This window comes from Bufo gargarizans, chromosome 6 (genome assembly GCF_014858855.1).
Source record: "Bufo gargarizans isolate SCDJY-AF-19 chromosome 6, ASM1485885v1, whole genome shotgun sequence".
Lineage (NCBI taxonomy): Eukaryota > Metazoa > Chordata > Amphibia > Anura > Bufonidae > Bufo > Bufo gargarizans.
The window spans coordinates 316,531,376-316,555,713 of record NC_058085.1 but is presented as its reverse complement, the minus strand read 5'-3'; the positions used below and the strand labels follow the sequence as shown (position 1 = coordinate 316,555,713).

General features: G+C 43.9%; 1 protein-coding gene across 1 annotated transcript in view; it reads left to right on the top strand.

Moving 5' to 3' along the window:
- Nucleotides 1-24,338, top strand: part of LOC122941631 (RUN and FYVE domain-containing protein 2-like) — a 56,378-nt gene that overhangs the window by 11,044 nt on the left and 20,996 nt on the right. Inside the window, exons 2-4 of the mRNA XM_044299023.1 lie at nt 14,504-14,617; nt 21,267-21,437; nt 22,114-22,231. Coding sequence (XP_044154958.1) covers nt 14,542-14,617; nt 21,267-21,437; nt 22,114-22,231 — 365 coding nt within the window. The 5' untranslated portion in view covers nt 14,504-14,541. The remainder of the gene's footprint in view (nt 1-14,503; nt 14,618-21,266; nt 21,438-22,113; nt 22,232-24,338) is intronic.

Below are 24,338 nucleotides of genomic sequence, written 5' to 3'. Positions count from 1 at the left end.
GTGACATATAACAATCAGACCACATCAAAGAGTTGTCTGGGATCAAGATGAGCCAAGGTGGAGACACTGCATTAAAGTTTACTTAACTGATAAATCTATCACTTCTCCATCTCTGACGCTACTGTGACAACCACTGGCCTTAATGATCCAATTTTTTTAAATTATTAATAACTCTCGGATGCTGTGGTCAATTGCAACCACTGCAATGGAGGCAGCTTTGTCCAGGAGCACTCTGCTACAGTGGCCCTTACGGCTACCCCATGCAGCAATTGGGAGAGGCGTTCGTTCCTTGCCGTAGCCTTGGTTTCTCTGAAGGATTTTAGGCTATGACAGCAGTAGTTCCTATGGAGGCCTGAAGGTGGCAGGGCTCCACAGGAACATACTCCCATAGGCTGCAGTGGTAATTCATTGCAGTCTATGGGACAAGTGCTTTTAAGGGGACTTAAAATATGTGTAAAAAAAATATAATTTTAAAAGTTATACATTTATTTTTTTAAAGATATAAAAAAACTCAAATCACCCCTTTCCCCATACAGTGAACAGAGCAACGAGAGAAATATGTGTAAAAAAAATATAATTTTAAAAGTTATACATTTATTTTTTTAAAGATATAAAAAAACTCAAATCACCCCTTTCCCCATACAGTGAACAGAGCAACGAGAGAAATGAAAATGTCCGATTTACCTTTTTTCATCGCTTCACCTCCCCAACAAATTAAATAAAAAGTGATCAAAAAGTCATACACACTCCAAAATGTTATCAATAAAAACCACAGAGCACCCTGCAAAAAATGAGCTCTCACACATCTCCATAGATGGAAATATAAAAAAAAAAGTTATGGGGGTCAGAATTTGGTGATGCAAAGAGAAAAATTTTCGGTTTTAAAACACAAGAAAAACTTTATAAATGTGGTATCACTATAATCGTACTGACCCAGAGAATGAAGATTAGATCTCTTTTCTAATGGAAGGAGGGAATTACATACTGACGCATAATTATTTTTTATTTGATTCAGAATTTTACATACAGAAGAGAGGGACGGCCATGGGTACCGGATTTGCCCCCAGTTATGCTAATCTTTTCATGGCCCAATGGGAGGAGGACACCATTAAATCTAAACTGGGGACAAGTCCGGTACTATGGCGTCGCTATATAGACGATATTATTTCCATCTGGCAGGACACGGAAGAACATTTAAATAACTTTTTGCAAGAGATAAATATGAATGAAAGAAATGTCGGCTTTACATCAACTAGAAGTAAAACACATGTTGAATTTTTAGACCTAACTCAATATAAACAATCGTAACCTAATATGCAGCACATACGACAAACCCGTTATGAGAAATAGCTTTATCTTATACACCAGCTGCCACCTCCCCAGATGTTCAGGAGAATTAAGCGGAATTGCACTTATGGGGAACAGTTTAAAATCGAAGCCGTAGATCTCAAACAGCAATTTTTAGAGAAAAATTACCTTAGCCATTTGCTTGAGAATTCCCTGGATAAAGTAGGATCCATGAACAGGAAGGATTTCTTTATACCTAAAAAAGAATATAAACAGGATGAGACTTTACGAATCATTTTACCATTCCATTCTCAATATAGATCAGTTAAAAAGATTATCACCAAACATTGCCACCATTTATTAAAAGATAAGATTATAGGATCCACATTAAAAAATGTTCCTCAAATAGCATACACTAAGGCCCCAAACTTAGGCTTGAAAGTGGCCCCTACAGTTAAAAATAAGGTAAAGAGGACCTTTCACTACAATTAAAAATCTAAACTAAGCATACAGACATGGAGAGCGGCGCCCTAGGGATCTCCCTGCACTTACTATTATCCCTGGGCGCCGCTCCGTTCTCCTGGTATAGGGTCCGGTATCTTCATATGTTCGGCTCGACTGGGTGGAACCTGCCGGCATCTCCTTCTCCCAGGCTGTAGCGCTGGCCAATCGCAGCGCTCAGCTCATAGCCTGAGAGAAAAAAAACCTCTCAGGCTATGAGCTGAGCGCTGCGATTGGCCAGCGCTACAGCCTGGGAGAAGGAGACACCGGCAGGTTCCACCCAGTTGAGCCGAACATATGAAGGTACCGGACCCTATACCAGGAGAACTCCCACCCCCTTTCTCCGTATCTCCATCTCAACTTGACAACTGCAACCATGTTGAGCCTGGTTAGACAACTTGCAATTATGTCCATTTGGTTATATTTGTAGTGAAAATACATAAAAAACGCTAAAATAACGCACGGAAAACGCATGAAAAATATACATGTGTTACTTGGGCTGAATTTACTAATTTATTGTTTTATTTTAAAGCTATATTTATTCACTTTTATTATGATTATATATTGCATGATTAATAATGATTTTACATAGTCCGTTGTATTTTTATATATGCCACAAATGTGAACAGCGGCTAACTACAATGACAGTCTGATCCAGTCCATTTATTGAAAATGTTAATAAAAATGTGACATCCCACGGGAAACTCCCTCCTTTCTCTTCTGATGCCGATCCCCGGTCTCCTCTGTATTCACCTCAATTGGCCGCCACCTCCTCAGATTACCCTGTGCACAGTGTGCTTCAGTAGTCTGAGACATCATCCCTGCTCTCAGACCAATGCTAGCAATGGAAGAGGGAGTGTGCATCTGGTGTATAACAGGAGGACGGGGAGGGGAGGGGGATGCTGCTGCAGCTTCTTTCCCTCAGTGTTTGATGATCAGGAGGTAAGAGAGGAGGGAGCACAGACTAAACATCACAGCAGGTTGGTCCCATTTACAGGTGCTTGATGGCCAAGCTTTTACTATATAGAACTTCTATACTGCGTACAGTCTTCTATGGAGGCGGAATTAGGGGGTACAAATGCATCAGGTAAGTGGCTCCTAAAGTGGTAATCAAAGGACAAGAAGAAATAAGGCCTCTTATTGGCTCTGTTAGGGAAAATAATGGAAGTGCTGGTTCGGCACATAACTGACACGAACGGAGCCAAACAGATCCCACTGACTATAAAGGGATGCATTAGGTTTCTGTTCAGGAGAACTCAGATGCTGGTCCTAAGCCCGACCCAACTTCTTAAAAACAGGACCTGCTTAAGCCTCAGGCCTCGTTCACACTTGAGTGTTTGGTCAGTGATTTCCATCAGTGATTTGTGAGCCAAAAACAGGATCGGAGCCTCCACAGACATAAGATATAAGGGAAAGATCTGCTCCTGTTCTGTGTTTAGAGACGCATCACAATCACTGATGGAAATCACTGACCGAACACTGACATGTGAATGAGGCATTAGTTAAGGAAATGTATGATGTAATCCCTCTGAACCCCAATGAATAGTTATAGGGATTCTGTCATGAGATTTGAGCCCTATAAGCTAAACATATGGCCATGTCCGTACTAATAACATGAATCCTAAACTGCCCTTATTAAACCTGCTTGTGGCTCTATTAGCCCAAAAAAGGGGTTTTTACGTTAATCCAGGGTGCCCGCCCGCACCCCTCGCCGTCTGGTGCCCAGCGCCGCCTTTCTCACCTCAGCGCCACTTCCGCAATCCTCCCGTCCCTCTGCCAGATCCGGCGCCTGCGCACTAGGCTCAGCCTGATGCGCCGCGGACTCCTGGCAGCGGCTTCGTTGATCGAAGTGCGCATGCACCGGCCTGATGCGTCCCTCGGTGCTTATAGATGTCTGAGATATGAATGTCATACTAATAATGACAAACTACCTTCCTGAGGTAGCTGAGATTATTTGTCCTGATCATGGGCATATACATTACAAAGTGTTCCATTGTATACTGAGATACCTCCGTTTTGTGGAGGACCTCTGGGACCCGCACTTATTTGTAGACTGGTGCCCACCTGTCACATTCAGCCTAGTTTGGCAAGACTATATAAACAACAGAGCAGGCTGTGCCCGCTGCTTCTGTGATGCCCATACATGTGCTATACTGGAGCTATACTGTAACCTATGTGACAACAATGGAGCTCGCCGTGCTACGCTGTTTCCATAATTCCAGTTCACTTGGCCTCTGGCCACCGTATACAGACCAGATGGGGTTGGGTAAGGGGCCTATTCAGGAGAGGTGCAGATCCCATGGGTGGGACGTACAGGGAGTGCAGAATTATTAGGCAAGTTGTATTTTTGAGGATTAATTTTATTATTGAACAACAACCATGTTCTCAATGAACCCAAAAAACTCATTAATATCAAAGCTGAATATTTTTGGAAGTAGTTTTTAGTTTGTTTTTAGTTTTAGCTATTTTAGGGGGATATCTGTGTGTGCAGGTGACTATTACTGTACATAATTATTAGGCAACTTAACAAAAAACAAATATATACCCATTTCAATTATTTATTTTTACCAGTGGAACCAATATAACATCTCAACATTCACAAATATACATTTCTGACATTCAAAAACAAAACAAAAACAAATCAGTGACCAATATAGCCACCTTTCTTTGCAAGGACACTCAAAAGCCTGCCATCCATGGATTCTGTCAGTGTTTTGATCTGTTCACCATCAACATTGCGTGCAGCAGCAACCACAGCCTCCCAGACACTGTTCAGAGAGGTGTACTGTTTTCCCTCCTTGTAAATCTCACATTTGATGATGGACCACAGGTTCTCAATGGGGTTCAGATCAGGTGAAGAAGGAGGCCATGTCATTAGATTTTCTTCTTTTATACCCTTTCTTGCCAGCCACGTTGTGGAGTACTTGGACGCGTGTGATGGAGCATTGTCCTGCATGAAAATCATGTTTTTCTTACCTTGCAGACTTCTTCCTGTACCACTGCTTGAAGAAGGTGTCTTCCAGAAACTGGCAGTAGGACTGGGAGTTGAGCTTGACTCCATCCTCAACCCAAAAAGGCCCCACAAGCTCATCTTTGATGATACCAGCCCAAACCAGTACTCCACCTCCACCTTGCTGGCATCTGAGTCGGACTGGAGCTCTCTGCCCTTTACCAATCCAGCCATCTGGCCCATCAAGACTCACTCTCATTTCATCAGTCCATAAAACCTTAGAAAAATCAGTCTTGAGATATTTCTTGGCCCAGTCTTGACGTTTCAGCTTGTGTGTCTTGTTCAGTGGTGGTCGTCTTTCAGCCTTTCTTACCTTGGCCATATCTCTGAGTATTGCACACCTTGTGCTTTTGGGCACTCCAGTGATGTTGCAGCTCTGAAATATGGCCAAACTGGTGGCAAGTGGCATCTTGGCAGCTGCACGCTTGACTTTTCTCAGTTCATGGGCAGTTATTTTGCGCCTTGGTTTTTCCACACGCTTCTTGCGACCCTGTTGACTATTTTGAATGAAACGCTTGATTGTTCGATGATCACGCTTCAGAAGCTTTGCAATTTTAAGAGTGCTGCATCCCTCTGCAAGATATCTCACTATTTTTGACTTTTCTGAGCCTGTCAAGTCCTTCTTTTGACCCATTTTGCCAAAGGAAAGGAAGTTGCCTAATAATTATGCACACCTGATATAGGCTGTTGATGTCATTAGACCACACCCCTTCTCATTACAGAGATGCACATCACCTAATATGCTTAATTGGTAGTAGGCTTTCGAGCCTATACAGCTTGGAGTAAGACAACATGCATAAAGAGGATGATGTGGTCAAAATACTCATTTGCCTAATAATTCTGCACGTAGTGTAGATCATAGTCACAAAAGACACAGTCCATCAAAAGTCCAATCCCTGCTTCACCATTCAGCTGCCAGCGTTCCCCGGCAGCGGGCAGGATGCGGTCACACATCCCACTGCTGGGCTGTGGAGGAGGCGCGTGCCGACCTGGGAATCAGTCTGTGCTTCTCCTCCTACACAGCCCAGCAGGCAGGATGTGTAACCGCATCCTGCCCGCTGCCGGGAGCCCAGGATGTGCACCGATCACCAGGGAACGGACTAGGAGAGTATTTAATGTTTTCATTTTTTTTGTTTAGTTTATTAATAGTAAGGGGGACACTACTGAAAGAGGGGCACAACTGCTGTGCAAGAGGGGCACAACTGCTGTGAAAGGGGGTCATAGATACTGTGAGGGGGCACAATGTGGGCATAACTACTGTGAGGGGGCACAATGTGGGTATAACTACTGTGAGGGGGCACAATGTGGGCATAGCTACTGTGAGAGGGCACAATGTGGGCATAGCTACTGTGAGAGGGCACAATGTGGGCATAACTACATTGAGGGGGCACAATGTGGGTATAACTACTGTGAGGGGCACAATGTGGACATTAGTACTGTCAGTAGGGCACAATGTGGGCATAACTACTGTAAGGGGGCACAATGTGGGCATAACTACAGTGAGGGGGGAACAATGCATAACTACTGTAAGGGGGCACAATGTGAGCATAACTACTGTGAGGAGGCACAATGTGGGCATAACCACTGTAAGGGGCACATGTGGGCATAACTACTGTAAGTGGGCACAATGTGGGCATAACTACTATGAGGGGGCACAATGTGGGCATAACTACTGTGAGGAGGCACAATGTGGGCACAACTACTGTGAGGGGGCACAATGCGGGCATTAGTACTGTGAGGGGGCAAATATCTGAGCATGGCTACTGTGAGGGGGCACAATGTGGGCATAACTACAGCCAGAACCCCATGCACCTGCTAATAATGCCATCATATAAGGACTGCTAGAGCAAACCACGCATCAGTAATACAGCACATCAGCAGAACATGGCCTCCTCATCTTATGGCCCCGCGCTGTGAACTCCCTGACACTCAGTCAGTACATTGGACAGCGGCCCAGTCGCTTGCTCCGTTTGCGCAGCCAGGGTTCACTACAACCGAACACCCCCCTGTCTGGGCGCAAGTGTGCTATTCTGGAAGCTGCGCACGAGTTCCCATAGTGATGGGAGGATAATCTGCGCATGCGCACATGGCACAGCAGCTGGGCGGACGCCCTGTCATCGGAAGGAAGGCATCTTGCTGAGTGAGGTGAGCAGCGTCTGTAGGGGGCTCCGGGGTGTACGGGGGTAAGCCGTGCCTGTCATATAGGAGGATGGGAGTCGTGGTACTTGCTGGCCATTTTGGTGGCTCCCACAGAGTCCCTGTGGTCTATGCATGATTTGTTTATGGGATTTTTGCTATATTAGTGCAATCTGTCCGGAGGGCTTCATGTGCTGCCTGTTAGACATCAGGTTTTTACATCATTGGTGAAAAAGATTCAGATTTATTGTATTTTTTTTATGAGAAAAACATTGCTCTCTGCCATTTTACATGCTCAGAATCCCTGGCATTAACCCCTTGACTGTCAGATGTGATTATACAATAACTAGTGCTAGTTGTGAGGTGACAAGGGTTATCCACATCTTACAGAGACCCCCATGTGTTTTTATTGAGAACGTATGATGTTACTTGTTTTTTCTCTGTAGGGGGCACTATATATTTTTTATTATATTCTATGTGTGACTTTTTGGGGTCGTACACGTCACGGGCAGCGGTCATTCTGGGTGTTCACATACGTGTGGCCGTGTCCTAGTCTGGATGAAATGGGTGGATGTACGGTCACCTCATGGTATAGGATTAAAGGGAAACGACCTGTTATTTAAATTGCGTTTTTTATGTTTAGCACATTTTTACAGAATTTGTGATTTTTTTTTCCATGTAAACATCTATATTTAAACAAAAAACTAAAATCCTGCAGTTTTTACACTGGCCACTATTTCGAATAGTTGGCTCCACTTTACTGCAGTTACCTGCTTATCTGTCATTCCAATCCTGCCTGTAATGATATCACCTCTGTGTATAGATAAGACAGGATCCTCCATTCACAATAGGCGATTGTCGGAGCTTATCTATTCTTTCCTTGTACAATGACCTCTGCACAGGTCACAGAGCAGCTTAGAAAACTCTCCCATAGAAGTCACTGAGGTTTCCTCCTGACCATTGTGTCTACGGACCATGGGGCTGCCATAAAGCTGTTTTCTTAAAGGGGTTATCCAACACCAAAATGCCCGGGCACCTCATACAGGTTATACTTACCCTGCTCCGCAGCAGCTGCGTCGCTCCAGATGCCCGCACGGCGGCCGCTGCATCTTCCCGTCCCGCAGATCAGTTCTGGGGCAGCCAATAGCCGGCCGCGATGGGAACGAGCCTCCCTAGCGTTATCCGCGTGACAGAGAGGTGGCCGTGCGGGCATCAGGAGTGACGCAGATGTTGGGGAGCGAGGTAAGTATAACCTGTATGAGGTGCCCGGGCATTTTAGGGGGCGTTATAGGTGTTGGATAACCCCTTTAATGCTTTCTAAATGCTGTTAAGAACAGTTAAGGCAAGATGGCCGCCCCCCTAATCATGTTCAGGAAATAGAATAAAAAATCTGTAATCAGAAAGTAAAAACAGATTAGTAAGAAAGGAGATGTGCTACTCTCTGGTTTAAGCCGGCAGAAAACATTTTGGTGACACATTTTCTGTAAGGCCTCTTTCACACTTGCGTTGTCCGGATCCGGCGTGTACTCCACTTCCTGGAATTACACGCCGGATCCGGAAAAACGCAAGTGTACTGAAAGCATTTGAAGACGGATCCGTCTTCAAAATGCGTTCAGTGTTACTATGGCAGCCAGGACGCTATTAAAGTCCTGGTTGCCATAGTAGGAGCGGGGAAGCGGTATACTTACAGTCCGTGTGGCTCCCGGGGCGCTCCAGAATGACATCAGAGCGCCCCGTGCGCATGGATGACGTGTTCCATGTGATCACGTGATCCATGCGCTTGGGGCGCCCTGACGTCACTCTGAAGCGCCCCGGGAGCCGCGCGGACGGTAAGTATGCTGCTCCCCCGCTCCCCACTACACTTTACCATGGCTGCCAGGACTTTAGCGTCCCGGCAGCCATGGTAACCATTCAGAAAAAGCTAAACGTCGGATCCGGCAATGCGCCCCGAAACGATGTTTAGCTTAAGGCCGGATCCGGATCAATGCCTTTCAATGGGCATTAATTCCGGATCCAGCCTTGCGGCAAGTGTTCAGGATTTTTGGCCGGAGCAAAAAGCGCAGCATGCTGCGGTATTTTCTCCGGCCAAAAAACTTTCCGGTTCTGAACTGAAGACATCCTGATGCATCCTGAACGGATTTCACTCCATTCAGAATGCATTAGGATAAAACTGATCAGGATTCTTCCGGCATAGAGCCCCGACGACGGAACTCTATGCCGGAAGAAAAGAACGCAGATGTGAAAGAGCCCTAAGGGTTTGTTCACATCGGAGGCTTTGTTTGGGGCCTCCATCACCGATTCCACCAAAAAGAGCAGACAAAAAAGTTATGCATGACTGAAAATGCAGACCCCCGAATGGCAACCATACAAACCCCATTACAGTCAATGGGGTCTGAACTATTTCCATTACAAGAAAACAATATTGCCTTCAGCATGGAGCTGCGAGACAGTTGTAGGCCCTGGGATTGGACGCACCGTTTAGAACTCATTTAAAGGTAACCCCTCAGGATGTTTTTGCCCTCCCCAGACCGTCGCCGTTACCTGATCGTCGCGCTTCAGGAGGTAATCCAGAGGGGTTCTTATTACCCAAAGAAATGCCTCAAACTTTATAGCCTTTGTGTGCCAAGGAAGGAGGTGAAAACACTGCCGAGAGAAGTCAGCATAGTCTCACCCTAATCTCGCCCAACTAGGTGCAAAAAAACCCACCCTCCATCATTTAAGAGGAATGGGGGCTCAGGACACCCGTTGTACCGATTGATGGGGGTTCCAGCAGTTGAAACACAAGTAGATCAGGAATCAGGATATCCGCACCCTAATCTTGCCCAACTAGGTGCAGAAACCCACTTTCCATCAATGAGGAGGAATGGGGGGGGGGGGGGGGGGGGCTCAGGACATCCGTTGTAGCGATTGATGGGGGGCCCAACAAGTCGGTCAGGAGTCAGGATATCCGCACCCTAATCTTAGGTGGAGAAACCCACTCTCCATCAATGAGGAGGGATGGGGGTTCACAACACCCATTCTAGCAATTGAAACACAGAGGTCAGGAGTCAGGATATCCGCCTGCCAATCTCGCCCAACTAGGCTCACAAACCCACTCTCCATCATTGAAGAGGAATGGGGGGGGGGGGGGGCTCAGGACGCCCGTTCTAGTGATTGAAACACAGAAGTCAGGAGTCGGGATATCCGCCCCCTAACCTCGTTCCTCTAGACTTGATGACAGGGGGCATGATCACAAGCGCATGTACCATTGTGATCTATTTCTGGCGGATGCGCAGTGAAGCAGGGTCTACTAACCTCAGGAAAATGTGCAGCACCAGGACATCTTACAGAAGAATGTATCATGGAGTTCACCTTTGTAAAACCTCCAGAATGTATAATCGAAGAGTAATAGTGGTGTTTAATAAATCATATATTGGGGTATGTCGTATGTAGTTTTAAATGGATTTCAGATTTAAAGCATCCTGTATCTGCTGGCAGATGAAAGGTCCTATTACATCAGCCGGTTCAGCAGGCGATCCTCGGGGGGGAAGCGTTCCTTCCTGGCGATCGCCTGCTCGCTAGAGGAGACCGCTGCTATGACAAGCTGCAATCTCCTCCTTAGTAAGGGGAGCAGCGATCACTAATGCCTTCGCTCGTCCCCATGCCGAATCACTGTTTGCCGGCAGCAGATCGTGATTACACGGGACGATCTGCCACCAAAAAAAACAAGGATTTTTAAACCTGTTAAAAGATTCCAATCTTTGCGTGTTCATCGGGTATTTGGCGGCAGTATTACACTGCCAGATCATCGCTAACGAACGTTCATACGAACGCTCGTTAGCGATAATGTGAACGATTCGCTTCAGGGCCTTAAAAGTGTAAGGCTGCTTTCGCCCGGTCAGTGTTTGGTCAGTGTTTGATCAGTAATTTCCATCAGTGATTGGAGCCTACACAGAGATAAGGTATAATGGAGACCTCTTCTGTTATTGACCTGCGTCTGGTTGTGGCTCACAGTCACTGATCAAACACTGACTATGATAGTGACTGTACTGTGGGACATATGAGAAAACAGATGAACAGCACAAATCACCCCTGTCCTGTTTGCTACAGTGTATCAGCGTAGATAAAATGCATGAGCCAAAGCATTGATTAGATACAATTGTTTCCACGTCTCCGGTGGAGGCCGGTCGTCTCTGCAGGTTGTCAGCCTCTAAATGTACATAATATAAGGCCTCATGCACACAGCTGCCGTTTTTGCAGCTCGCGTGCGGAACCCATTCACTTCAATGGGGCCGCAAAAGATGTGGACAGTGCTCAGTGTGCTGTCCGCATCCGTTGCTCCATTCCGAGGCCCCGCAAAAATTTTTTTTGCATGTCCTATTCTTGTCCGTTTTGCGGACAAGAATAGGCATGTCTACGATGGGCCGCAAAAAACGGAAAGGTCGTGTGCATGTAGCCTAACAATCAGGTTTTGGGCCGCTTTCACACGAGTGTATCTGTACATGGCCCGCATCTTATGTACCGGAATCCGCTGCTAATGTTAACGAATAGAGCTATTCACATGGGCGGCTCATTTCCGTCAGTATTTGACAGAAATTTGTTTCCAAATACGCACATTACAGTCTATAGGAGCGAATACACATATAAATCCTGATGAAATACTGAAGCAATACTGATGGTATATCATCTGGAATCCTGGTCATAATCCAGAGCCAGGCAAGATTTTTATACGGTATAAAGAGTTGTTACCCCATCGCCTGTCACTGGATATATGATACATGTCTGATCGCTGGGGGCCCAGGCCCTGTGTTTGGTCATGCAGGGAGGAGGACACGGATTGCAGCAGCGGTCAGACATGTACATTGCATTCAAAGTCTATGGGACTGACAGAGAAAGTCTTCATCAGTGAGCAGGAACGTGGGGCTGAGGGTCCCGGCAGTGGAGCGTCCAGCTATCAGACATTTCTCACCTATTGTGGGACAATCCCTTTAATTCACAGAGATCTTGAAATGTTGAGCGACTGAAGTATTTTTCTATACAACGAATATCGGGTATGTTCTCCATTGCAGTGCAAAATCTGTACCAGACGCCCCCACCTACCCTGTGCCATTTATAGTGCGGGCGTCTACGTGTCAGGGGCCATCGGGCTCCCTCAGGTACATGGCCTGTGTGCTCCCTATAGCTGTGCCCCATGTGTTCTGTCTGCAGGTCAGGAAGTAACCCACGACTGCGGGATCAGGCCACATACAGGGTTTCTAGTCTGGAGCTGTAGACGCAAAACTGTAGAATGAATTGCAGTCATAGGTCCCACATGACCCTATTTTTGCAGATTGGATGCGGACCCATTCTTTTTAATTTGGCCGCAAAAAATGCGGACAGCACACCGCGTGCTGTCAGTATCCGTATATCCCCGCAAAGAAGATAGAACGTGTCCTATTCTTGTCCGTTTGCAGACAAGAATAGACATTTTTATAATGGATCCGCAAAAAAAAAAAAAAATAGAAGCAACACGGACGTCTTCCGTATTTTTTGCGTATCAACGTTTTAGAGACTGCAAAATACATATGGTCATGGGAATGCACTCTTAATGGGATCTTTCCTTTACCAGTCAGAGAGCAATCTATATCCTATACCAGTGGTGGCGAACCTATGGCGCTGGTGCCAGAGGCGGCACTCCGAGCCCTCTCTGTGGGCATCCGCCCCTGGAAAAAGTCTACAGTGTACCAATATGCCTTAGACTTCTCCTGGCATTCATCAGGGCAGGGCGCACTATGAACAGCACAGGCAGCGCACTGAATGTAGGCAGGCTATTATAGATAAGTGATAAAGTACATGGAAGATATACTATAGGACTGTAGTATTCTGGTCACATTGCCGTGTTGGCACTATGCAATAAATAAGAGGGTTTTGGGTTGCAGTTTGGGCACTCGGTCTCTAAAAGGTTCAACATCACTGTCCTATACAGTCCTCAAAGCCGCTTCTTCCATTCACAGTCATAAATTGTCTGTTAAAGGGCTTGTCCCATGAAATAATATTCTACATTTTTCACACCAGCACCTGGATCTGAATACTTTTATAATTGCCTGTAATTAAAATGTATTATCGCTACTGAGTTATTCAATGAAATCTATCTGTACAGCGCCACCTGCTGTTTCTTCTTTTTCTAACTCCTCTGTCCTGCTCACTGAGGTGGATGCACATGCTCTGTTCCATCCTTCAACTGCCACCAGCTGCAGCAGAAAGGACACACACCCCTGAGAAAGGACACACCCCTGAGAAAGGACACACCCCTGAGAAAGGACACATCCCCTGAGAAAGGACATGCCCCCCTGAGAAAGGACACATGCCCTGAGAAAGGACACATGCCCTGAGAAAGGACACACACCCCTGAGAAAGGACACACCCCTGAGAAAGGACGCACCCCCTGAGAAAGGACACATGCCCTGAGAAAGGACACACACCCCTGAGAAAGGACATGCCCCCTGAGAAAGGACACATGCCCTGAGAAAGGACACATGCCCTGAGAAAGGACATGCCCCCTGAGAAAGGACACACCCCCTGAGAAAGGACACCCCCCCTGAGAAACGACACACACCCCTGAGAAAGGACATGCCCCCTGAGAAAGGACATGCCCCCTGAGAAAAAACACACCCCCTGAGAAAGGACACACCCCCTGAGAAAGGACGCACCCCCTGAGAAAGGACACACGCCCCCTGAGAAAGGACACGCACCCTGAGAAAGGACACACCCCTGAGAAAGGACACATCCCCTGAGAAAGGACATGCCCCCTGAGAAAGGACACACACCCTGAGAAAGGACACACACCCCTGAGAAAGGACGCACCCCCTGAGAAAGGACACACCCCTGAGAAAGGACACACACCCCTGAGAAAGGACACACACCCCTGAGAAAGGACGCACCTCCTGAGAAAGGACACACCCCCTGAGAAAGGACGCACCTCCTGAGAAAGGGCACACCCCCTGAGCTGGCAGCTTGAAATAAATCTAGCTGAACAATTGGAGCAGTGAATGGGGAGATCTCTGGATCCACGTAAGGAACAGGGCTGGTTCTAGCTGTGTTAGAAAGAGGTTGTCATTGTGTATGATTTTAATTTTTTACATTATTCATGGGGTGACCCTTTTAAATTAAGAATTGCTCATAATGCAGTCTTAAAGGGAACCTTCAATCTGATCTGCAGGCAGCATGTTCTAGAGCAGGAGGAGCTGTGCAGATATATATACAGTATATAGATATAGGGGTCTAAAAGATTCAGTATAACTTGAATTTTATTGATCTAAATCTCCACTCGTTCAGGGCTAAGGAGTCCAGTGGACGGACCTAATCAGTGATTGTCAACTCTCTCTGTATGCACAGTCATATAGGAAAGTATGTTAGCCGCTGAGTAGGACTACCCACTGGACTCCTAAGACCTTAAGGAGCTCTAATTTATATCAAGCATGGTTTTCAAGATCTATGTTTGCTGTCATTCAAGAGAAACCTTCATTCTTTACTCCCAGGGCTAAAAAAAATCTCTCCTGGTGATGTGGAGGCAGGAAGGTTTACAGCGAATTTATATTTTTTTTTGCACAGATCACGCAAAACGAACAGGGCGACTTCTCTTTCACATCATGACCCAGTTCGGAGCACCAAGGAACCCTGTAAACTGGGTCTCCCACATCACATCAGCTGTGGTGTCCCAGCCAGGTTTGTCATTTTAATTTCATTGCATATTCCTGTGTCACATGATATTACATTCCTGCCATGCAGCACCACACAGCGTCTGCACCATAAAGAGCCGAAAATGTGGCATTTACATTGGCAGCAATGGTGAAGCTGTAATAACGTGTGTACCCGTACTATCTCATAAAGACAATCAGGGGCGGACAGGGAACTCTAAGTGGCCGTGGAAAGAAACTAAAAGTGGTCCCATGTTTTAGGCAGATCCAGATTGTCAGAAGGTGGGGCAAAACAAGTAGGCAGGGACAACAGAAGTAGGCAGGGCCAGCTGTACCATAGTCAAGCACACAGTACCGCCCATGCAGAACCAGGACGTTAACACAGTTGAATTCATAAGGGCACCTGTGGATCCCAGCCTGGGACATAAGTACCTGATGCTGTTAGCATTAATTAATGCCCACTGGGAAATATTCCTGTAGAGTCTATGGCCAAGTCCACCCCCTCATCCATTTATCCTATTAGTGCATTTGGCCATGACATTGGGGATCCCAACTCGGGACAGTCAGCTGTGAGCCAGAGAAGGAAGCTGATATCCAAGAGCAACTGCCACTCTGGAAGACCTGGCCATCCATGTTTTATATGATGAGCCATTCATTTGATAATTACTGATTGTTGAGGGTTCTTGGAGCTCTAGGAGCTGCTGGTCAAAGGGGCAATTATCCTAACTCCAATATTTCTGACTACTAATGGTGGCCATCTCAGTTCATCCTTGTTGTCAGTCAGGTTTCCTACTGAATGACATATAAATCTGCTGTCTTTATAAGTGATACATATGTTCTGTAGATTCTTGTACCGGTATTCTGTTCATTGACCAGGATGATCAGGGTAGACCAGTGCTTTGCCCTAACCCTGTGATGGCTAACCTCCGGCACTCCAGCTGTTGTAAAACTACAATTCTCAAGATGTTTTGGAGTACCTCAATGAAAATTAGCAAATAACGCCATATCAGCATGGCTTCATGAGGGATCGGTCATGTCAAACTAATTTAATCAGTTTCTATGAGGAGGTAAGTTCTAGACTTGACCCCCGGTGAATCTGGACTTCTTCAAAGCATTTGACACTGTGCCGCATAAAAAGTTAGTATATGTGGGTAACTGGCTCAGTGATAGAAAACAGAGGGTGGTTATTAACGGTACACACTCAGATTGGGTCACTGTCACTAGTGGGGTACCTCAGGGGTCAGTATTGAGCCCCATTCTCTCCAATATATTTATTAATGATCTTGTAGAAAGCTTGCACAGTAAAATATAAATTTTTGCACATCACACTTAATTGGGTAAAGTAATTAACATGAAGGAGGACAGTATACTACTACAGATGGATCTGGATAGATTGAAGGCTTGGGGAGATAAGTGACAAATGTAAGGTTATGAACATGGGAAGAAATAATGCAAGTCACCAGTACATACAAAATTGTAAAACACTGGGTAATACTGACATGGAAAAGGACCTAGGAATTTTAGTAAACAGAAAACTAAGCTGTAGAAACCAGTGTCAGGCAGCTGCTGCCAAGGCCAATAAGATGAGGGCTTGCATCAAAAGGGGCATAGATGCCCATGATGAGAACATAGTGGTACCACTTTACAAATCGCTAGTCAGACCACACATGGAGTACTGTGTACAGTTCTGGGCTCCTGTGAACAAGGCAGACATAGCAGAGCTGGAGAAGGTCCAGAGGGCCCTCCTCTGGACCTTCTCCAGCTCTGCTATGTCTGCCTTGTAGACATAGCAGAGCTGGAATGGGGAGACTACAGGAGCCAGAAAGATTATCAACATTAGGGTTATTCACTTTAGATGTCTGGAGGAAAGAAGGTTTGTACACAAACATAGAAGAGGATTCTTTACGGTAAGAGCAGTGAGACTATGGAACTCTCTGCCCGAGGAGGTGGTGATGGTGAGTACAATAAAGGAATTCAAGAGGGGCCTGGATGTATTTCTGGGGTGTAATAATATTACAGGCTATACAGACGTGGACAAAATTGTTGGTACCCTTTGGTCAATGAAAGAAAAAGTCACAATGGTCACAGAAATAACTTTAATCTGACAAAAGTAATAATAAATTAAAATTCTATAAATGTTAACCAATGAAAGTCAGACATTGTTTTTCAACCATGCTTCAACAGAATTATGTAAAAAAATAAACTCATGAAACAGGCATGGACAAAAATGATGGTACCCCTAGAAAACACAGAACATAATGTGACCAAAGGGACATGTTAATTCAAGGTGTGTCCACTAATTAGCATCACAGGTGTCTACAACCTTGTAATCAGCCATTGGGCCTATATATATGGCTCCAGGTAATCACTGTGTTGTTTGGTGATATGGTGTGTACCACACTCGACATGGACCAGAGGAAGCAAAGGAAAGAGCTGTCTCAAGAGATCAGAAAGAAAATTATAGACAAGCATGTTAAAGGTAAAGGCTATAAGACCATCTCCAAGCAACTAGATGTTCCTGTGAGTACAGTTGCACATATTATTCATAAGTTAAGATCCATGGGACTGTAGCCAACCTCCCTGGACGTGGCCGCAGGAGGAAAATTGATGACAAATCTAAGAGACGGATAATCCGAATGGTAACAAAAGAGCCTAGAAAGACTTCTAAAGAGATTCAAGGTGAACTTCATGCTCAAGGAACATCAGTGTCAGATCGCACCATCCGTCGTTGTTTGAGCCAAAGTGGACTACATGGGAGACGACCAAGGAGGACACCATTGTTGAAAACGAATCATAAAAAAGCAAGACTGGAATATGCCAAACTACATGTTGACAAGCCACAAAGCTTCTGGGAGAATGTCCTGTGGACAGATGAGACAAAAATCGAAGTTTTTGCCAAGGCACATCAGCTGTATGTTCACAGACGAAAAAATGAAGCATATCAAGAAAAGAACACTGTCCCTACTGTGAAACATGGAGGAGGCTCTGTTATGTTCTGGGGCTGCTTTGCTGCGTCTGGCACAGGGTGTCTTGAATCTGTGCAGGGTACAATGAAATCTCAAGACTATCAAGGAATTCTAGAGAGAAATGTACTAGCCAGTGTCAGAAAGCTTGGTCTCAGTCGCAGGTCATGGGTCTTGCAACAGGACAATGACCCAAAACACACCGCTAAAAACACCCAAGAATGGCTAAGAGGAAAAAATTGGACTATTCTAAAGTGGCCTTCTATGAGCCCTGACCTCAATCCTATTGAGCATCTTTGGAAGGAGCTGAAACATGCAGTCTGGAAAAGGCACCCTTCAAACCGGACACAACTGGAGCAGTTTGCTCATGAGGAGTGGGCCAAAATACCTGCTGAGAGGTGCAGATGTCTCATTGACAGTTACAGGAAGCGTTTGATTGCAGTGATTGCCTCAAAAGGTTGCGCAACAAAATATTAAGTTAGGGGTACCATCATTTTTGTCCATGCCTGTTTCATGAGTTTATTTTTTTACATAATTCTGTTGAAGCATGGTTGAAAAACAATGTCTGACTTTCATTGGTTAACATTTATAGAATTTTAATTTATTATTACTTTTGTCAGATTAAAGTTATTTCTGTGACCATTGTGACTTTTTCTTTCATTGACCAAAGGGTACCAACAATTTTGTCCACGTCTGTAGCTACTAGAGATGGGTTGTTGATCCAGGGAGTTATTCTGATTGCCTGATTGGAGTCGGGAAGGAATTTTTTCCCCTTAAGTGGGGAAAATTGGCTTCTACCTGACAGTTTTTTTTTTTTGCCTTCCTCTGGATCAACTAACAGAGAAAGTGTTACCAAAAAAGGATGTCACGCCGGTGACAGGTTTGAGAAGGTCTGAAAGATTATCTGCACATTAGTTATCTGACAGCCTCTTTTGGTTTCACTTTGTCTGTGTGTTGCTGGTATGTCCACACCTCCTATTCAGGTGTGGATCATGTGACCTTCACCTCCCCCTATTTAGTCTGACTTTACCCATCACTCCTTGCTCTGGATAGCTTTATTTGGTTTTTGGAAGAGCTGGAGTGTGGTTCGTGGTGAAGTCCTGTTCGTCCATCATCCATCAGCTTCAGAAGTTAAGTGTTCCGCTTGTTGTGTTTTGTATTCCCCCCACCTTTGTTGTTTACTAGGTCTCAGCGAGGGAAGGAGCCGGTTGTCTTTGCCCTGTCATTACTATTAGGGCATCTGAGGGCCACTAGGGTTTTCTAGGTTCCTGTGTATGGGCATCTCTACCATCGAGAGGTACCCATACGGATAGGAGTTAGGGCAGGAGCAGGGTTTTATAGGTGGTGACCCTTTTCCTTCCCTAGCGGTGAGGCCTAGTGTTTTTTCCCTTCCTTCTTGTTGTCTTTTGGTGTTCTCCCCTACAACATCTGTGAAAAGGGATCAATGACCAGCTTACTTGCAATAAACCTCTAAAATATAACTTTTATTTTATAATATAATGTTAAAATAATTACCCCTACAAAAATTAAATGCCCACAAACAAAGCAGTGTGGCTAGATGCCAAAAATTGGATAATAAGGTAATTTCTAGGTATATATACATCAATAAATGCTATGCATAAGGTATGTGGGCAGCTTGATACATTTACTCATGGTTCCAGTAATGTTTTGAAGAGATGAGCGTCCACCAGGGTTTATGGCCATAGGATATGATGTTGGGGTAGGATCAGTCCCTGGGTGTCCCTTTCAGGCTATCCCTGTCTAAAAGCGGAGCACCCGCCCCGAAAGGGGTGACCCCACTTCTCTGTGGCTAAACCGAGGGAATACCCTAGAAGTCCCTTAGAAGATCTGTCACTGTAGGTCCCGGCGCGTTTCCCCGCTGAAGGTAGTCATTGGTTCATCAGGGACGAAATTAAGCAGCAGATGGATGATGATGATGGCAACCAGGATGATGTAGGCGCGCTGGATCAACTTGCAAGATAACAGGCCGAACTGGATGGACAAATGTCTTTTTTTCGGCCTTATATACTATGTTACTATGTTATGTTACCCTTGCTTGGCTGTTCTCAGAACTCCATAGAAATTAATGCAGCATGCTGGGAGTTGTAGTTTTACCACAGCTGGAGTACTGGATATTAGCCATCACTGCCCTAACCGACATAGAAGTAAATCAACACACATAAGTATAGCAGTATATTATAATTTAAAAAAAAACATAAAAGTTGCCTTGTGGGAATAAAAAAAATGAGAACAAAAATGAATTGCAAATGAAACAGTATTTAAAAAAAAAAAACATTTAAAGGGGTTCTCCAAGTTAATTTTTTAAAAGGCAGTTAGTGTAATTAAATAATAAAAATCTATTATATTCACGGTTCAAAACCTCCTCTTTCCATCATTATTGCTGCGTCTCCCCGCCAGGCTTTGTTTATCATGACTGCAGTGGCGACTTATCTGTATACAGCATGTGACCGCTGCAGCCAATAACTGGCCTCAGCTGTCTTGTGCCGTATACTACTGAGGCCATTGATTTGCTGCAGCTAAGGCATGCCTTCATGGCTGCAGTGGTGGAAAGCACCAGAGCAGCATTGCTGGAATGGAAGGGGTTCAGAACATGAGTATTTTATTTGGTTGGCTGGTGTTATGCTGTCATAGATTGGCGCCCACTGTAAGAGTTGGAATCAAAGATAACACTGACCGGCCATCAGCTGCAGGCTGTTCCTGCAGAGAATGCCAAAAATCGGCAGTTCTTCCGCAGATGTGAAACTATCCTTACCCCTCTAGATGGTGCAGTCAATATCAACTGTGGCATCAAGGCGTTTAGACAGAGGATGTTAGTTTTACACTGTCAGGCAATAATGCTGATATACTCATTATAAGAAAGCATTAAATAAACTGATAGTATTGTAAACTCCCCTAGTGGGACTTAGAAAATCTTAAATGTTTATCAAGTTCGTTTAAAAAAAAAGCACACATGGTAAATACAAATGAAGTAAACATAAATAAAACAATTTTTTGAATAAAAATTGTTTTTATTTTGTAAAAGTGGAAAAAACGCTCACCCATACAAACACATTTGGCATTGGTATAGTCTTTCCAACCTGTATTATAAAGTTATTATTGCGTAAAAAATTAAAGCAGAATTGCTTCTCCTCCCCCCCAAAATAAATAAATAAGTGTCATGTATTCCAAAATGATAATTAAAACTACATATCTGCCTGTAAATAACAAGCCCACTGATGGCTAAGGTAAATTTTTTTGCATTATAAAAGCAAAAGTAGTAAAACGAAAAAAAAAAAAAAAAGTATTTGGTATTGCCTCAAATGTATTGACCAAAAGAATAAAAGTACCGTAACATGTTAGCAGCTGAGCACGGCCCTAAATTTAAAATGCATATAAAAAAAAAAGTGGCAGAATTGCTTTTTTTGCGGATATAAGAGAAAAGTAATATCACAATATTGAAAAATGGCATTATACTCCGATTTTTTTAAATTGTGATATGCGGCAGTCACCCACACAGCCCCAATGGAGTAGATCACCCATGCTCACTCACTGTGGCTGACTCTAATCATATATTCACATTGACCATATTACACATCAGAAAATAGAGACCATTTAGACCATTGACTGCATTTGATATTGATTTTTTGCAATGTTTTCGGATGTGTGCATAATTCATTTTAATGATGGCTTTTAAATACTATCATTATCCTGCAGCGAGAGATCCAGCTGTTGTCGAGCGAGCAAATTTGCTGAATATGGCCAAGCTCAGTATAAAAGGACTCATTGAATCAGCTCTGAGCTACGGCCGTACCCTGGATTCTGATTACCCTCCTCTTCAGCAGTTCTTTGTGGTGATGGAACATTGTCTCAAGCATGGACTGAAAGGTAGACTATATGGGCCTGTCACAACATATACAGCCATAATTGCCGTTATTCATGGATGGAGATTTCAGTCCACACTAGGTCTGATGAAGCTGGGACTGGTCGGGGTGTGTCATTAGAACCTAGCAGTGGTGGAGGCCTCTGGCATCAGTTGATTGTATCTAACCACAGACGTTAGATATTAAATAAATTAAAGGCTATGGACACCATTGGGAGCATTTTTATTATTGCATTCTACTTGTCTTGGGCCTAAAATCTTTATTTTATTTTTTGCAGTTTGTCTTTATTAAAGATGTTCAACAGTTTGTCTTCCACAGCCTTCAGTTTCATTGCATCTTCAGTCTGTTCCTTCTCCTTTTTTTTGAATATCAAAATAGAGCCACTCTGACGGCTCGATCTCTAGTTCCCTAACAGCTCTTCAATGTTCATTTAAGCTAAAATCCTATCAAACTAATGAGAATTTAGCTTAAATGAGTGTCTATGAGCTGGCAGGAGTTCACAGATAAGGGCTGCAGATCCTCCCATCAGAGCAGCTGAAGAAACAAGTGTACAGATGCAGTGAAACTGAAGGTTGTAGAAGTCAAATCGTTGAAAATGTTTAATTAAAAACTGATTGGAATGTAATGTCAGGGATGGCTATAGGACTGGATATAATCTTTTAACTTGTTCTTCTTGGCAGTGAGAAAATCCTTCCTTAGCTTTAACAGAACAATATGGGGTCCTTTGGAGATGGTGGAGAAAATATGTCCAGAAGCAGAAGAAGTTGCAGCCAGCGTGAGGGATTTGCCAGGACTCAGGTGTGCTTTTAACCCCTTAATTGCCAACCGTTTTTTTTTTTGTTTTTGCCTCTCCATGTTTAAGCAGCCATAACTTTTTTATTTTTTAGTTGACATGGCTATATAAGGCCTATTTTTATGTGGGAGAGTTTGAATTTTTTGGGCGCTGTTTGAGAGTACATACAGTGCCTTGAAAAAATATTTATAACCCTTGAACTTTTCCACATTTTTTCACGTTACACCCACAAACTGGGATTTTATGTGATCGACCAACACAAAGTAGCAAGTATGTGTGAAGTGATCAGAAAAATAATACATGGTTTTCATGGTGTAATAAATAAAAATCTGAAAAGTTTGGCGTGCATTTGTATTCAGGCCACTGTAGTCTGATACCCCTAAGTAAAATCCCTTAGTAAAATCTAGTGCGACTAACGGCCTTCAGAATTCACCTAATTAGTAAATAGAGTCTACCTGTGTGTAATGTATTCTTACTATAACTACAGGCCTCAGAGGTTTCTTAGGGAACATTAGTGATGAAACAGCATCATTAAAACCCAGGAACCCACCAGACAGGTCAGGGATAAAGTTGTGGAGATGTGTAAAGCAGAGTTAGGTTATAAAAAAATATCCTAAGCCCTGAACATCTCATGGAGCACTGTTCAATACATTATCCAAAAATGGGAGGAATATGGCACAACTGCAAACCTACCAAGACATGGCCGTCCACCTAAACTGACAGCCCAGGCAAGGAGAGCATTCATTAGAGAAGCAGCCAAGAGGCCCATGGCCTTTCTGGAGGAGCTGCAGAGATCTGCAGCTAAGGTGGGAGAATCCATCCACAGGACAACTGTTAGTCGTGTACTCTACAAATCTGTCCTTTATGGAAGCATGGCAAGAAGAAAGCCATTTTCGAAAGGAAGCCATAAGAAGTCCTGTTTGTAGTTTGTAACAAGCCATGTAGGGGACACAGCAAACACATGGAAGAAGGTGCTTTGATCAGATGAGACCAAAGTTGAACTTTTTGGCCTAAATGGAAAATGCTGTGTGTGGTGGAAAACTAACACTGCACATCACCCTGAACACATCATCACCACTGTTAAACTTGGTAGTGGTAGCATCATGTTGTGGGGATGCTTTTCCTCAGCAGGGACAGGGAAGCTGGTCAGAGGTGATGGGAAGATAGATGGAGCTAAATACAGAGGCTGCAAAAGACTCGAGACTGGGGCGGAGGTTCCCCTTCCAGCAGGACAACAATCCTAAATAAAATGCCAGAGCTACAAGAGAATGGTTTAGATCAAAACATAGTCATGTGTTAGAATGGCCTAGCCAGAGTTCAGACATAAATCCCATTGAGAATCTGTGGCAAGACTTGAAAATTGCTGCTCACAGACGCTCTCCATCCAATCTGACTGAGCTATTTTGAAAAGAAGAATGGGCAAAAATTTCAGCCTCTAGACTTGCAAACTGGTAGAGACATACCGCAAAAGATTTGCAACTATAATTGCAGCGAAAGGTGGTCGTACAAAGTATTGACTCAGGGGGGCTGAATAGAAATGCACGTCACACTTTCCAGATTTTTATTAAAAAAATTTAAAACATGTATCAGTTTCTTTTCGCTTCTCGCATACTTGATACTTGTGTTGGTCTATCACATAAAATGCCAATAAAATACATTTGTTTGTGGGTGTAACATGGAAAAATGTGGAAAAGTTCCTGGAGTATTAATATATTTTCAAGACACTGTATTAATTGCTTTGTAATTTATAGTTTTTTTTACTTTATTGTTTATACTATACATATTTCCCACTGAATAATCCATTAAATTAGTTTTTCAGGTTATTTCAGTCATGTGAATACCTAATAAGTACAGTTTTTGTTTGTACGTAGTATGCAAGTACGGTATATGCAATGAAAGCTATTTAATGAAAAATAATTGCTTATTATTATTTTTATTTATTTATTTTTATTTAAAAAAATGTATTATATTTTTTTATAATCCCATAAAGGAATTTCTGTTTTACCAAACTATTTTAGACTTAGAATGCCTTCTCATACTCCGGTATGCTAATACAGTACATTATGCTCTTTGTCTCTATGGCAGTTGCCGTTAGGGCAACACTAGTGTGCC